A 12,399-nucleotide genomic window follows, 5' to 3' on the forward strand; every position below is an offset into this window, starting at 1 on the left:
AGCCAGCGCAACAGGGATGTCCTCATGCGTGATGAAGGTGTATGTATTTACGTGTCATACTTGGTGCGCCTTCTACTCTACGCATGGTTCAGCGACGCTTCTTTCATAGATGTGGTACATTGGTGCCTTCTGGAAATAACGAAAATATTGTAACAGAAAAAAAAGAAGTATCATGGAATTATGCTCAAGTATAACAAGCCGGCCATGTACCACATACAAGGAGTTCAATGAGTGATATGCCCACGCTGATGTTATTTTGTAGGGTAACCGCCCTAGAAAGGGAATTCTGACCTTTGCCAAACACTTACGAATCATCATTATCGTCTACAAGTGCAACCGAAAGCGAATGCTGAATAATCGCCACGAACAGAAACATTTCCTTTTCTATGTATCATCACAATTCACAACAATGCTTCCTTTGGAAGGAAGATACACAAAAATACGTGCAGTAATGAACATAGTGACTACTCATGGTTCCATCACTCAGAACTTTCATACCTATCCTACACTTCAGACACACTTCAACTAGAAATTGCAGTCCATATGCTTGTTTGTTGCACTGATCTATAGTATAGTACTACACGGAAGTGGGTAACATTTGAGTATCTCGGATACCCAATGAAAGTGTCATTTGTTCTTTAACCTCCGCTTCGTAGACTCCTAGTTGTGTGGTGCCATTAATAACAGTGTAGCAGGAAAGCCAGCATACCTAAAAAAAGCACTATACCAACCCACGGACACGTCCCACTTAACCATTCACTGAGGCCAGCTATCTTTGCTGACCAGCCAGCCATGATCATCTACTTAATGTAGTGTTTTTTAGATTAATATCATTGTTTAATGTTTATGCTAAAGTTTCTGGGGTACTTTTTGGCCTTTTCACAAGCTAGAGCAATATAGAGCACTACATGAGAGAGGATGTCGTGGTCAATAGAATAACATGGATATTACCTAAGAAATATGGCTATTTGGACCTCTTATGTGCATCCTCACAAGTCACAACCCAACAAAAACTAGAACGAATCGTGAACAACAGAACAACCAACCAAAACCATCTACTAATCAACATTGGATCGCAGAGAAGAGCTCAAAATACAACAGAGTTCGTACTTCGTACAGATGCAAAGTGCAAGTGCAGGGTTAGCAATATCTGCTCGTCCTATCACCTACCCTATAGACAACCTCGTAGGCTCGTAGGAGCATGGACCAGGAGCCAGGAGAACCATGCTCCCTTTCTTTGCAAGATATTTCGAACAATCAGGCAGGAAATCGAGCAGCGGTGTCAAGTTAAAAATAATACCTTGTCAGTGTAAGTTTCAGCTACCAAAAGCATGCTGCAACACTGCATATAACTGTCGAAGGCCTCTCTCTCGCATATGCCCTTTTTTGAGTAACTTCAGGTTCTATCAGCTCACCTTTAGTTATCAACAAATTTAGCTCCACTTGGTTCTCCGGTTACAGAATTCAGCACCTACTACCCGACATGCCTCTCATTCTTTTCCAGAAAGAGCAGATGACAATATGCAAGGATAGCACAAATTATACTGGTGATGAAAGAACATGTCCGGTTGATGGCTCTTGATAAGGCAAACCATCTCGTGCATCTGTACTTTGCTTACAAGCAACTTGCCTGACGCTATATCCATTCCAAGTTCCAACCTTCAATCTTCGCTGACTTTCTTATTTTCCTTGTAACCAGGAAATCATTGTGCAGTTCCAGGAACCCACACCTTTGGCAAGGCAACCTCTTACCTCACTACCAGAAACAGAAATAGTATGTGAGCAACCAATTCTTGGCATTTCCAGCATCCAACTCCCAGACCAGAATACTGAACATCATGTGTACACCAACCTATTCCTTGAAATGCCCTGCACACCGAAGCCCAGGATAAGGTTCACCATTGACATAACAGTCGGTGGCCTATGGGTTACTGAGAAAGTCCTATGTGTACTTCCCCAATGCAAACAATTAAACTTTGGCTTCTTCCATTACAAGCCGCACCCTGACCTGTCATACCTATTATATAGCCAACAAGTCGGTGTGCAAGTCCAGAAAAATGGCACACATCCAATATTCAGGCAGTCCACCCACTGCTTTGTATGCAAGATTTCTCCTTTTTGTCATTTTGGTTGCCCTCCACCACTGCTCGTCCACATCCATATTCATTCATCTCCATGTTTACACACTGCCAACTGTTCAGTCAGTACAAAAAACAACTGAACTCCAAAAAAGGACAACACAATTAGCCGCAATTACTGAAGGGCATCAAGCAAAGAAGATAGCTGATAAGACTGAGATCCAGACATTTGCTGGCTGACGAAAAGTGTAAATCTCTGGGACCATAACTTAATGGGGAACAGCTGAGAGCAAACACGTTTACCCTGCTTTTGTATCGTAACAACTCCAGCAATAACTTGCACCACACTGATCTGATATGATTTACAGAAAATATTGTGCAACAGTGCATTCAAAATTACACTCTATACCACCCACTGTGTTATTATTGTACAATAAGTACCACCAGAGCTCAGGTCGCTCTGAGACCAGAATTGATCAAGCTAGCATAACAGAACTGGTAAGCACCATCAGAGCTCTTTATTTCTTCCATTGATGCATACAATTGTACGTGCATGAAACTCCGAGAATACTCATGACAATATTGATACCTGAGATGGCACTCCGGTTACTGTCAAAATGGACCAACGTCCTAACTTTGTCACAACAGATAGTAGGGCTACAACAGTGTCAATAATAATTAGTGCACATGACCCATAAACAAGGTAGATGACAGAACTACATCTACATGCTTATAGACCTTTTGTCATCGGTTACCCATGTGCACTTGTTCTTCTCAGAAGAGCTCAATATAGAGGCAGGACCCTTAGCAATATTTAAGAGTTTTTCCCTTCTCTTGATCCAACTCATGCAGAGGATGCAGCCACAAAAACTATCAGCTCAGCTTGGTGAGAAGAAGCACTAAGATTTTCCCAGTCTTATGACAGGAAACTTCACAACCCCCAGATGGTTTTAGTGGTTCAGAATGAGCATATGAATCTTATTTTCCGTTAGATATAGAGTTATAGAGTACAATAATCATAAAGCCATAAGTTATAATAATCAACATGTCATACCCATTCAAAACAAGAGATACATGGTCCTAGCATTTACATGATCAACAAAATGTACTCCCTCCGTTCCAATGAATAAGGCATATTTAAAAAAAAGTCAATTTAAGTAAACTTTAACCAAACTTTTAGAAAAACTATAAACAACTATAACAGTATATAGAATATATCATATAAAAATATATTTCATGGTGTATCTAGCAATATTGATTTTTTATTGTACATGCTAATAATTTATTCTAAAAACTTGGTAAAAGTTTACATAGTTTGACTTTTTTTAAAGACTTATTCGTTGGAACATACATATTGGAACTTTGACAGGACAAAAAAAAAAGAGAATGCCACAGCAACATGCCCAGTTTAGGCTGGCCAGCTTGCATGCATACAGTTCTATGAGGCCCATGACCAGCATCTTAGCTTGGTAGACAAGCATACAAAACACAATTTCTGTTACTATTAAATCAGTAAGGAAAACAACTGCTGCACCTCACATATAGAGCATGCACAAAAAGATCACATACTCCCAATTTTTTTTTTCTTCATATCGATATACACATTTGGTTTTAAGTAACCCCTTAAATCATATGAGTACACATCAAGATAAAAGTCATTATAAGATGCAATGAACTGCATAGGCGATGAATGGAGTAAATATTATCTTGTATCAGTTTGTAATGAAAGACGAGCTGCTAAGTGTGAAACATTCAACATTGAACGATCAAGGCAAGTGTATTATACTTGACTAAATGAAAGCACTAGGAACTTTTAGTACTTGAATTTCGGGCATTCTTTTCAATCCTAGACCTAAATAGGGTAGCCAGGGAGAGCAAATTCAGATGCTAGATAGAAAAGTTCTCCCTAGTAATAAATAATCTGACAAATAAGATATGTGAAGGAGCTGTAACACAAATGCATAAAAAAGCTCCACCAAAAGGCATGATATACAACGAGCTACATGCCTACATCGCCAAGAAGTAGAGTGTACCATACAGAACTACATACAGGAATTATGTTCCAAACTGATTGGATGCTAATGAAGTAAAAGAGAAATACAAATTGTTGACCTAAAAATATCTCATTTCTTATTTTTCTTCTTTTTTGTCCAACTATGCGGGGGTTAGTATGATTCAAGTTTTTCTGCAAGATGACAACTTGTTAACGGCACACTTAAGAGTGCCTACATTGATAGCCAGGTTGAAACTGCCAACAACACGCCCATAGTTCCCAGACCATACATCACAACGGTGTCAGAATTTTTGCCTTCTAGCAGGATCTGTATCCATCCATCGGACCTCAACTGTGCTTCCTGAATGTTGCAATTTGCAAAGTATTAGTTTCTCAAATATTTAAAAAAACCACAGACAAATTACTCAAACTCACTTTCATCTTTTCTATGTTCAATCTTCTTGTGCTAGCCTCATTCTGTAATACGGCACCGCCAAGTATATTATTTCTCATAGACAGGGGGGTTTCTACCTCACGTGCAGCTAAGAAGCCTGTATAGGCTGAATCAGTGTGGATAGTCTTCATGACTGATCCAAAGAAATTTGTCACAGGGACCTGATCAAAGACAGAATAGAATGAATAAAAAAGGCTTAGTCATGAACAGCAGAGCAGGGTGGATAGATATCATATTCTAATTACCTCGTTTAAGGCACGCTCATAAAGATCCATTCGATAGTATGCAGTAGACAGTAGCATGGAAGGATCGTATGAGTTGAAAAGACTGGAACATGAAAAAACAAGGTTACAACACAAAATACCGTTCTAAAAATATAAGTTAAGCATTGAGTGTTACCCCGAAGAGGCACCCCAGCTACATTATTTTTAGAGAAATAAGATTGAATATAGTTGAGTGCTACTGTATGTAGTTTAGAATATGAGACACAACTGACTCTTACTTTTTAAGTGATATTGAAAACAGTCTGTGCTGAATTTGAAGTTAGACTGAAATCTGATAAAAGCTGCTAGTTACAAGCCATGCATTTCAATAATTTATAAAATTTGGAGGAAAGCACACTGATAGAGAAAGAACCCAAATGATGGGGAACTTCTTTTCACATCCTATTACATGGAAATGACAAACGAACAAGAACATCAACTATATCTTGAATATAAATACAGAATTAAGTATTTCAGAGTAAGAGCCCATCATATTAGATCATCAACTAGCATCAAACAAGTTCAACACCAAACAAAATCAACTTTTAGGTGAATAAATTTGTCGGTAACTGCACATCACAGTAAGACCATCAATTTGGCATGCATACAATTGATAATTTTTAACCTGAATGCATAATATGAAGTTTACCTGTTCAGTGAGGCATTGCTATACATGTTCAGCTTCTCAAAGAAGGCAAGTGTATGGAAGGTAAACCTATCCACAACAGAAACACCAATCTGCCACAAGAAATGTGTAAGGTTGGCAAGCTTTATGACAAGAAATATGGCATAACAACTTAATAAGCTTGAAAAGAAAAACTACTGAAACATATCTGAATATAGGGCATGTTCTCACGTCTGAGTCGAGATGATGAGAGTAAGAGTTTTCCCCCTTCTTGCTGCTACCAATAGCCAAAACGCCCGGTGATTGAAGCTGCAGAAATTAAATATATCAGGTATAGCTTACAGTTTTCATAAACAGAATGAAATAGAAAAGCCAATAAAGATGCAGTTTGTCATAGCAGAGCAGATCCTTGAACTATAATTATGTGATATTGGTAAAATCAGGAAAACACAGTAAGTGGTTATCTAACAATTAGGCACAAAACCCATGTGCAGCCTTTGCCACTCCTATACGACAAACAGCTATTAGCAATAAAAAAGTAAGGTACAGGTACAACTGATGTTGCAAAGCGTATATAATGATACAGAAAATAAATTTGGAAAGCTGAGACAAACCTGTGAAAACAGAGTAGCAGCTTGGCAGGTATCTACCATTATCAGCAACTCTTTAAATCTGAAAGGAAGGCCAAGGTGAAGGTGAGAATAAATGAACCCTGAAATGAAGAGGTGCAAGCCAATATCCAAATTTTGATAATTAAGCAACTGAACCTATGCTTCTCCTTCATTTGCTTTACTGCATCTGCTAGATCATGGCTTTGAAGTTCTTCATTATCTTGGAACTTCAAAAATTCATCCCCACCATGTCCAGTCATGTACAAAAGAATATGGCTTCCTTCATCACTTAAAAGACGCTTTGATCTTGGTACAGAGCTCTCATGTCTTCCAGTCAAAATCCTCAAAAAGTTTTCAACTGTAACCTCGTAACCTCGGTAATCAACCTGTAATTAGAAAACAAACAAAAATGCAACATCAGTGTACCATGATGAGATATTACTTTTTAACATAAAGATCATGTTGCATAGCATTGATGTACATTACGGTTGGACATATTGAAGAATTGCCACTTGCCATATTCCATAAATAGCCTAACTGACCATATTGCACTGTGTAGACTGTAGAGTGCCTTACATATATCCTTAGCTTCACAAAATTTGACCAATTTAGGAGGCATTGTGAAAATCAAAATTTTAGGCTTGCGACATTTCAATGATGTTTATCTAATGTTGTTAAAGAGGTAGAATAGATGTAGTGTGGCATTTAATGTATGTATGTATGCTCTAGTTCCATTCACTATTTCTTAGCTTTGGTGGCTCCTTGATATCATTTAGTATGTAAACACGATGAGCTTGGGGAAATATTGCAACGGTTCTTTGATTGAACAGCAATACTCCCTCCGTCCCAAAATATAAGGCGTCTAAGGATTAGTTAAAAGTCAATGTTTTTAAAGTTTGACCAAATTTATACACAAAAATATAAATATTTACAATACTAAATCATTATCAATAGATTCACCCTAAAGTATATTTTCTTCATATGTCAATTTGATATTATAGATGTAAATATTTTTTTCTAAATATTTGGTCAAACTTTGTAAGGTTTGACTTTTGACCAATCCTTAGACGCCTTACATTTTGGGACGGAGGGAGTACTTTCAGAGTAGAGATTAACCTCAACATTGTCACCGTATAGATTAAGCTGGTGGTTCTCATTATTGAAGACTTGGGCAGGGTAATTGTTCCTAGGATTACAAGCCATGTCATCCGCCAACATAAGTATTATCCGCTCATCAGGTATTCCTAATCTCTTAACAGTCCTGAAAAAATAAGGTGTATTTGCTAATAACGAATAACTTTTACACCAGAAATATAATGAAAATTACACATGAGGAAAAATATATAAATTAGCACACTACCTGTACAAAGATAGAGTGTTGGCCATATGGCGATAATTAAACCTGCATAACATTGCAATAATAGGTCAGAATTAAGCGAAACAGGGATAACCAGCAGAACCAACCATCTACTCCCTCCGTTCTAAAATAAGTGTCGCAACTTTATCTAGATATGGATGGATCTACAACTAAAATGTGTCTAGATACATCCATGTTTAGACCAACTGTCCAGATCCTTATATCAACCACGCACTAGTCAGCCCTTACAGAAAAAAAAAAACTAGCTTCTCTGAACCTCACACAGATACATTTGGCACCGCGAACAGTTGCATTGGTCCACAGCAAATGGATGCAGGACTGATTCTAACGATGCGGCAAGTAGGCAGCAGCGATCAGTGAGGGGTGAGGGCAAGGCGCTGGAATGATAGGAGGGCTCACCAGAAGCGGGAGGTGCATACGAGCACGGCCCAGTTGTTGTTGTGCAGAGCGGCCGGAGACGCCGCCGACGGGGGCGCGGCGGCGGAGGAGAAGGTGAAGAGCACGAGCAGGGGTGGAATCGAGAGTAGGAAGAGGAGAGCGGGCCGCGGGGGCCCGTGTTCCCGTCGGGCGAACGCCATGCTCGCCGCCGGAGCAGGGCGCGGGATCAGAGAACGCGATGGGAATATGGAGAGGAGAGGGAGGAGCTCTCTTTTTTTTCTTCCTGAGAACGTATTGCTCGACTGGACGGCGAAGAACCCGAATGCTACAAGTGGGCCGAAATGGGCTAGTGGGCTAGCTAGCTGGGCTATGAGGAAGACGCGCAAAGGTGGGCTGATTTTGGCATGTCCCGCTTATTTGGGTGTTTTTTGGGGGAGCTCCAATGCGCCGAGCTGGTCGGTGGGGCGAACGCACCGCACACCCCACGCACGCCCCGGCGTGGCTTACTGGGCCCGGCCCAACAGAAACAGGTAGGGTTTTCTTTTTTCGTTTCTTTTCTGTTTGTTAATTTTTTACTATTTGAATATTTTTGAAAAATAAAAAATTATCAAAATCTGAATACTTTAAAATTTAAAATTGAGCATTTCTGCTTTGAACAATTTTTAAAATATTTTCGCTTTTTTAATACTTTTGAACAATTTTTAAATTGGAACAAATTTTAAATTTGAACAATTTTAAGTTTCAACAATTTTCTAATCTAAACAATTTTAAGTTTAAACTATTTTCTAATTTGAACAATTTTCTACTTTGAACAATTTTCGATGTGAACAAATTTTACATTTGAACATTTTTTAAATTTAAACAAATTTGAACATTCTAAAATTTTAAAATTTTAAACAATTTCTGAATTTGAACAAATTTCATATTTGAACGGTTTTCAAATTTGAACGGTTTTCAGATTTGAACGGTTTTCAAATTTGAACATTTTTAAATTTAAACATTTTCTCAATTTGAACAATTTTTAAAATTAAAATTTTTGAATCTGAAAAATATAAACAAAACCGAAAACAGAAAAAAGAAAAGAAGACAGAAAAAAGAAACCAGAAAAGAAAAAGAAAAAGCAAAAACGAACTGCACAGGCTAAACAGACCCAAATGGGCCTGGCCCATACCCGACCAGGGGGTGTGCGGTGGCCGGTAGCCACCGACCTGGTCGGTGTATAGGTTTTGCCGTTTTTTGGGCAATTCATATCTGATTTCCATAGGGAGTGCCGTGGGCCCTAGCCCATTTAACCGATATGTGGAAACCGGATACGATGAAGACGACACGCCGACCATTGGAGATGACCAAGAAGAGGCATAGGAAACCGTTTGAGCCAGCTATAATGACGATGTGGCTTGTTGTAGCGGTGACAACACATGCAAGGGCGGGGACGAGGCATAGCCGACGTCGACGCTGCTTGCGCCGCTCGTAGGTAAGGTGATGAAGAGACTTAGGGGAGCGAGTGTGGTAGGGTTCTACTAGCCATGGGTTTAAATGGAGGGCCAGTAGGCTAGTGGATCAGTGACGACGATTCAAGCAGCGTGGGAAGCATGAGGCGACACATGAGTGACTTTGGACTCTGCTGGTCGGAGCAGACGGTTCAGGATGGTGTCATAGGTTAGATGGTGGTGTGAATGACGATGTTGCCTGCTATCACAACGAGTGTGATGGGCCAACACATCTGAACTTCTCTGGAGGTGCTATTTGACTCTAAGAGCGTCAAATATGGCCCCCTGTTTTTGGGATCACCCACTTGTTTGTGTTTTTTTATAAAGAAAATATGTTAGTATAAAGTAGATACTAATTACACTTGTCTCTACAACAACACAACGTCAAGAGAGAGAGTCTAGACATTAAGGATGAACACGGCTAAAAGAATGAAAGAAAAAAGATGGACATGTCGAGGCGGACAATGCCTTGCAGAAGGAACATCCACCACCAATTGCAACACAGGACTTCGGAAAGCTTCTTCAAAGATGATGCCTCCATGGTCACCCAATCTGAACCAATGTCTGATCTTGAGTTTCCACCTCGGAGAAAGTTTGCGCAACCTCCAAACAAATGCTTCAACCATGAAACGTCTAGAGTTTCGTCAATGCCAGGTACAATAAATGAATGTCAGGCCTAGGGTTTTCACGCTAGATATCAAGACTCGCTCAAAAGGAGCCACCAAAAATACAATTCCTCTTGTGTTACCACTACTGCTTGTAAAACTGCTGGACAATCTTCTTCAAAATGCCTTGAGAGATCCCAACTTCGACACCATCGTAATCGTGGTGCAATATTTACTGTGGTCGATGTACCGAAGATGTTTACATAGTTTAATCATGGATGCATGGTGTGAATGAAATCAACTACGCACTAAGCCCTCGATGGTGGCAGTGTTGCAGCCAAAGCTCCACCGGCAGCGACGAATTGGTAGGCGAGTAGAACTCCCACAATGATGAGCGGATTTTGAGTAGCCGGGAGATGTGACATGTGTGGACTAGAGATCAAAACGGTCAAATTGTCAAAAACTTCTAGTTGCAAAACTTCCCCGATGACCATGCAACATCGGATAAGCTAGGTCATCCACATCAATATACGACGGGGCGAGAAAGGTAGACCCGGACTAGAGCCATGGACGAGCGGAGAGAAAACATGGGCTAGTGGACACATCATGGCTAGCTCACGGCCACCAACAGAACCCATGCCCCTTCCCTAGTTTTGACAAGTCCTTGGACCACGTCCCCAGATCCGAGCCACATGCCACTGGCGCCCCACATGCAGCAACCACCACCGTCTTCGAGCACCCCACAACCATTTGGTAGTGATCTCGTCGCCATCATGGAAAAGGCTCACGAGGTCACGACAACAGCGACAGAAGGAGCTGAGGCAAGGGTCGCTCGCGGCAGCGCTAGGGTTTTTCACTGGCTTCGCATGGGGAGCGACACGAGGGACTCGACTCAAACCCTTTTTTTCTTCTTTTCTTTGGTCACTATGTCATGTACCTAAATCTACAGAGGTTGAGAGGTGATAGTTTTTGCTCCCTTTTTTGCCTTCAGATTAAAACATACTACTACTGGTACTACTACGAAATTAATCTTTGACGCCAGAGCATGCCCCATCAAATGACATTCCGATATACTCCTATTATGCGAATCCCCTCTCTGGCAATCGCTCGCTCGAGCGCTCAGTTTCTGTCGGCGCGGAGCGCTCGCGCGAAAGCGCGACTCAATTCCCTTTTGTATCACGTAGTGTTTTAATTGCGTTCACACGTGTTCACACTAACAGCTTGTATTACTACTTTGCAAGTTGCATGCAGCCAAGAGCGTTCACACTGCATGCATGCACATGCACAGAGCATCTCATGGATTTGCATTTAATGAGCCAACTTTTCAGCACTGTTTCATAAGTTGTTGCATGCATACACATAGCATCTCACTCTTTTTTTTCAGCACGAGGCAGACTTGCAATTCTCTTTTTACAATTCCCTTTTGGGTTTTTTCCGTACGGTAATTCATATTTAATGGGGTCCTTTTGCAATTCCCTTTTTCGGGCCAGTGGTTTTTAAGGGGGAAAATAACGGGTGAGAAGATCCACTTGCAACTCAAATGAACTACCACTTGCTACTCAAATTAAGTACTATTTTAAGTTGTAAGCTAACAAAAGTTGCTAAAAAATTCTTACTGAAAATTACTTTTTAGGGTTGCTAGGTATTTATATTTACCGTTGATAAATAACGGGGCACCGGGTTGATAACTTGTAAACAAAAAAAGAGTCGCTACATATTTTAAATTAAATTATTTTTTTAGGGTTGATATTTATTTATATTTACCATTGATAAATAGCGGGTCACCGGGTTGATAGATTCTAAACTAAAAGAGAGTCGCTAAAATATTTTAAATGAAATACTTTTTAGGGTTATTATTTATTTATATTTATCGTTGATAAATAATGAGGCACCGGGTTGATACCTTGTAAAATAAAAAAATGTTCGCTAAAATATTCTAAATGGAATACTTTTAGGGTTGGTAGTTATTTATAATTATCATTGATAAATAACGGGGCACCGGGTTGATAAATTGTAAACTAAAAAGAGTCGCCAAAATATTCAAAATAAAATTAGATTTTTTGGGTTGGTAGTTATTTATATTTACTGTTGATAAATAACAGGACACCGGGTTGATAGCTTCTAAACTAAAAAAAATATCGCTAAACTGTTTCAAATAAAATTAACTTTGGGGTTGATAATTTTATATATTTACCGTTGATCACTCAAGTACGGAGGGGTTGATTATTCAGATAGAGAGGATTGGTAACTTTTAGCCCGGAAAAAAGTTTCTCGAAACATATCAACATGGGTGCTAGTTTTGAAGATCTCGTCGAGACGGATTTATTGGTGAAAGCGAATCTTAATTTGGAGTTGTCGTTTGAAAGTTAAAACATTTTAAATTTTCAAATTTGGAAAAGATTCCGCTCACATCAGCAGATTCGTCTATTTGTGCATGCATGCAGAACTTTTTCTCAATAGTCTGCACCAGGTTGATAATTTTATACATTCACCGTTGATCACTCAAGTACGGAGGGGTTGATTA

General features: G+C 39.7%; 1 protein-coding gene across 1 annotated transcript; it reads right to left on the minus strand.

Moving 5' to 3' along the window:
• Positions 1-4,014: 4,014 nt before the first annotated feature.
• On the minus strand, positions 4,015-8,065 carry LOC127307753 (uncharacterized). The gene is made up of 10 exons (XM_051338513.2): positions 7,802-8,065; positions 7,385-7,426; positions 7,141-7,285; positions 6,181-6,410; positions 6,028-6,085; positions 5,645-5,722; positions 5,438-5,526; positions 4,771-4,852; positions 4,507-4,686; positions 4,015-4,432 (listed from the first exon to the last, which is right to left on the minus strand). Exons 1-10 carry the CDS (start codon positions 7,978-7,980, stop codon positions 4,304-4,306), a joined length of 1,212 nt encoding a protein of 403 aa, XP_051194473.1. The 5' UTR covers positions 7,981-8,065; the 3' UTR covers positions 4,015-4,303.
• Positions 8,066-12,399: the final 4,334 nt, after the last annotated feature.

Source organism: Lolium perenne, chromosome 6 (assembly GCF_019359855.2).
Source record: "Lolium perenne isolate Kyuss_39 chromosome 6, Kyuss_2.0, whole genome shotgun sequence".
In the NCBI taxonomy this organism is placed as follows: Eukaryota; Viridiplantae; Streptophyta; class Magnoliopsida; order Poales; family Poaceae; genus Lolium; species Lolium perenne.

Coding starts and splice junctions, on each gene's coding strand:
- LOC127307753 (XM_051338513.2), bottom strand. CDS start 7,980: ATGGCGTTCGCCCGACGGGAACACGGGCCCCCGCGGCCCGCTCTCCTC. Junction 6,086..6,180: donor CAAATGAAGGAGAAGCATAG/GTTCAGTTGCTT, acceptor CCTTCCTTTCAG/ATTTAAAGAGTTGCTGATAA. Junction 5,723..6,027: donor CTGCTACTCTGTTTTCACAG/GTTTGTCTCAGC, acceptor TAATTTCTGCAG/CTTCAATCACCGGGCGTTTT.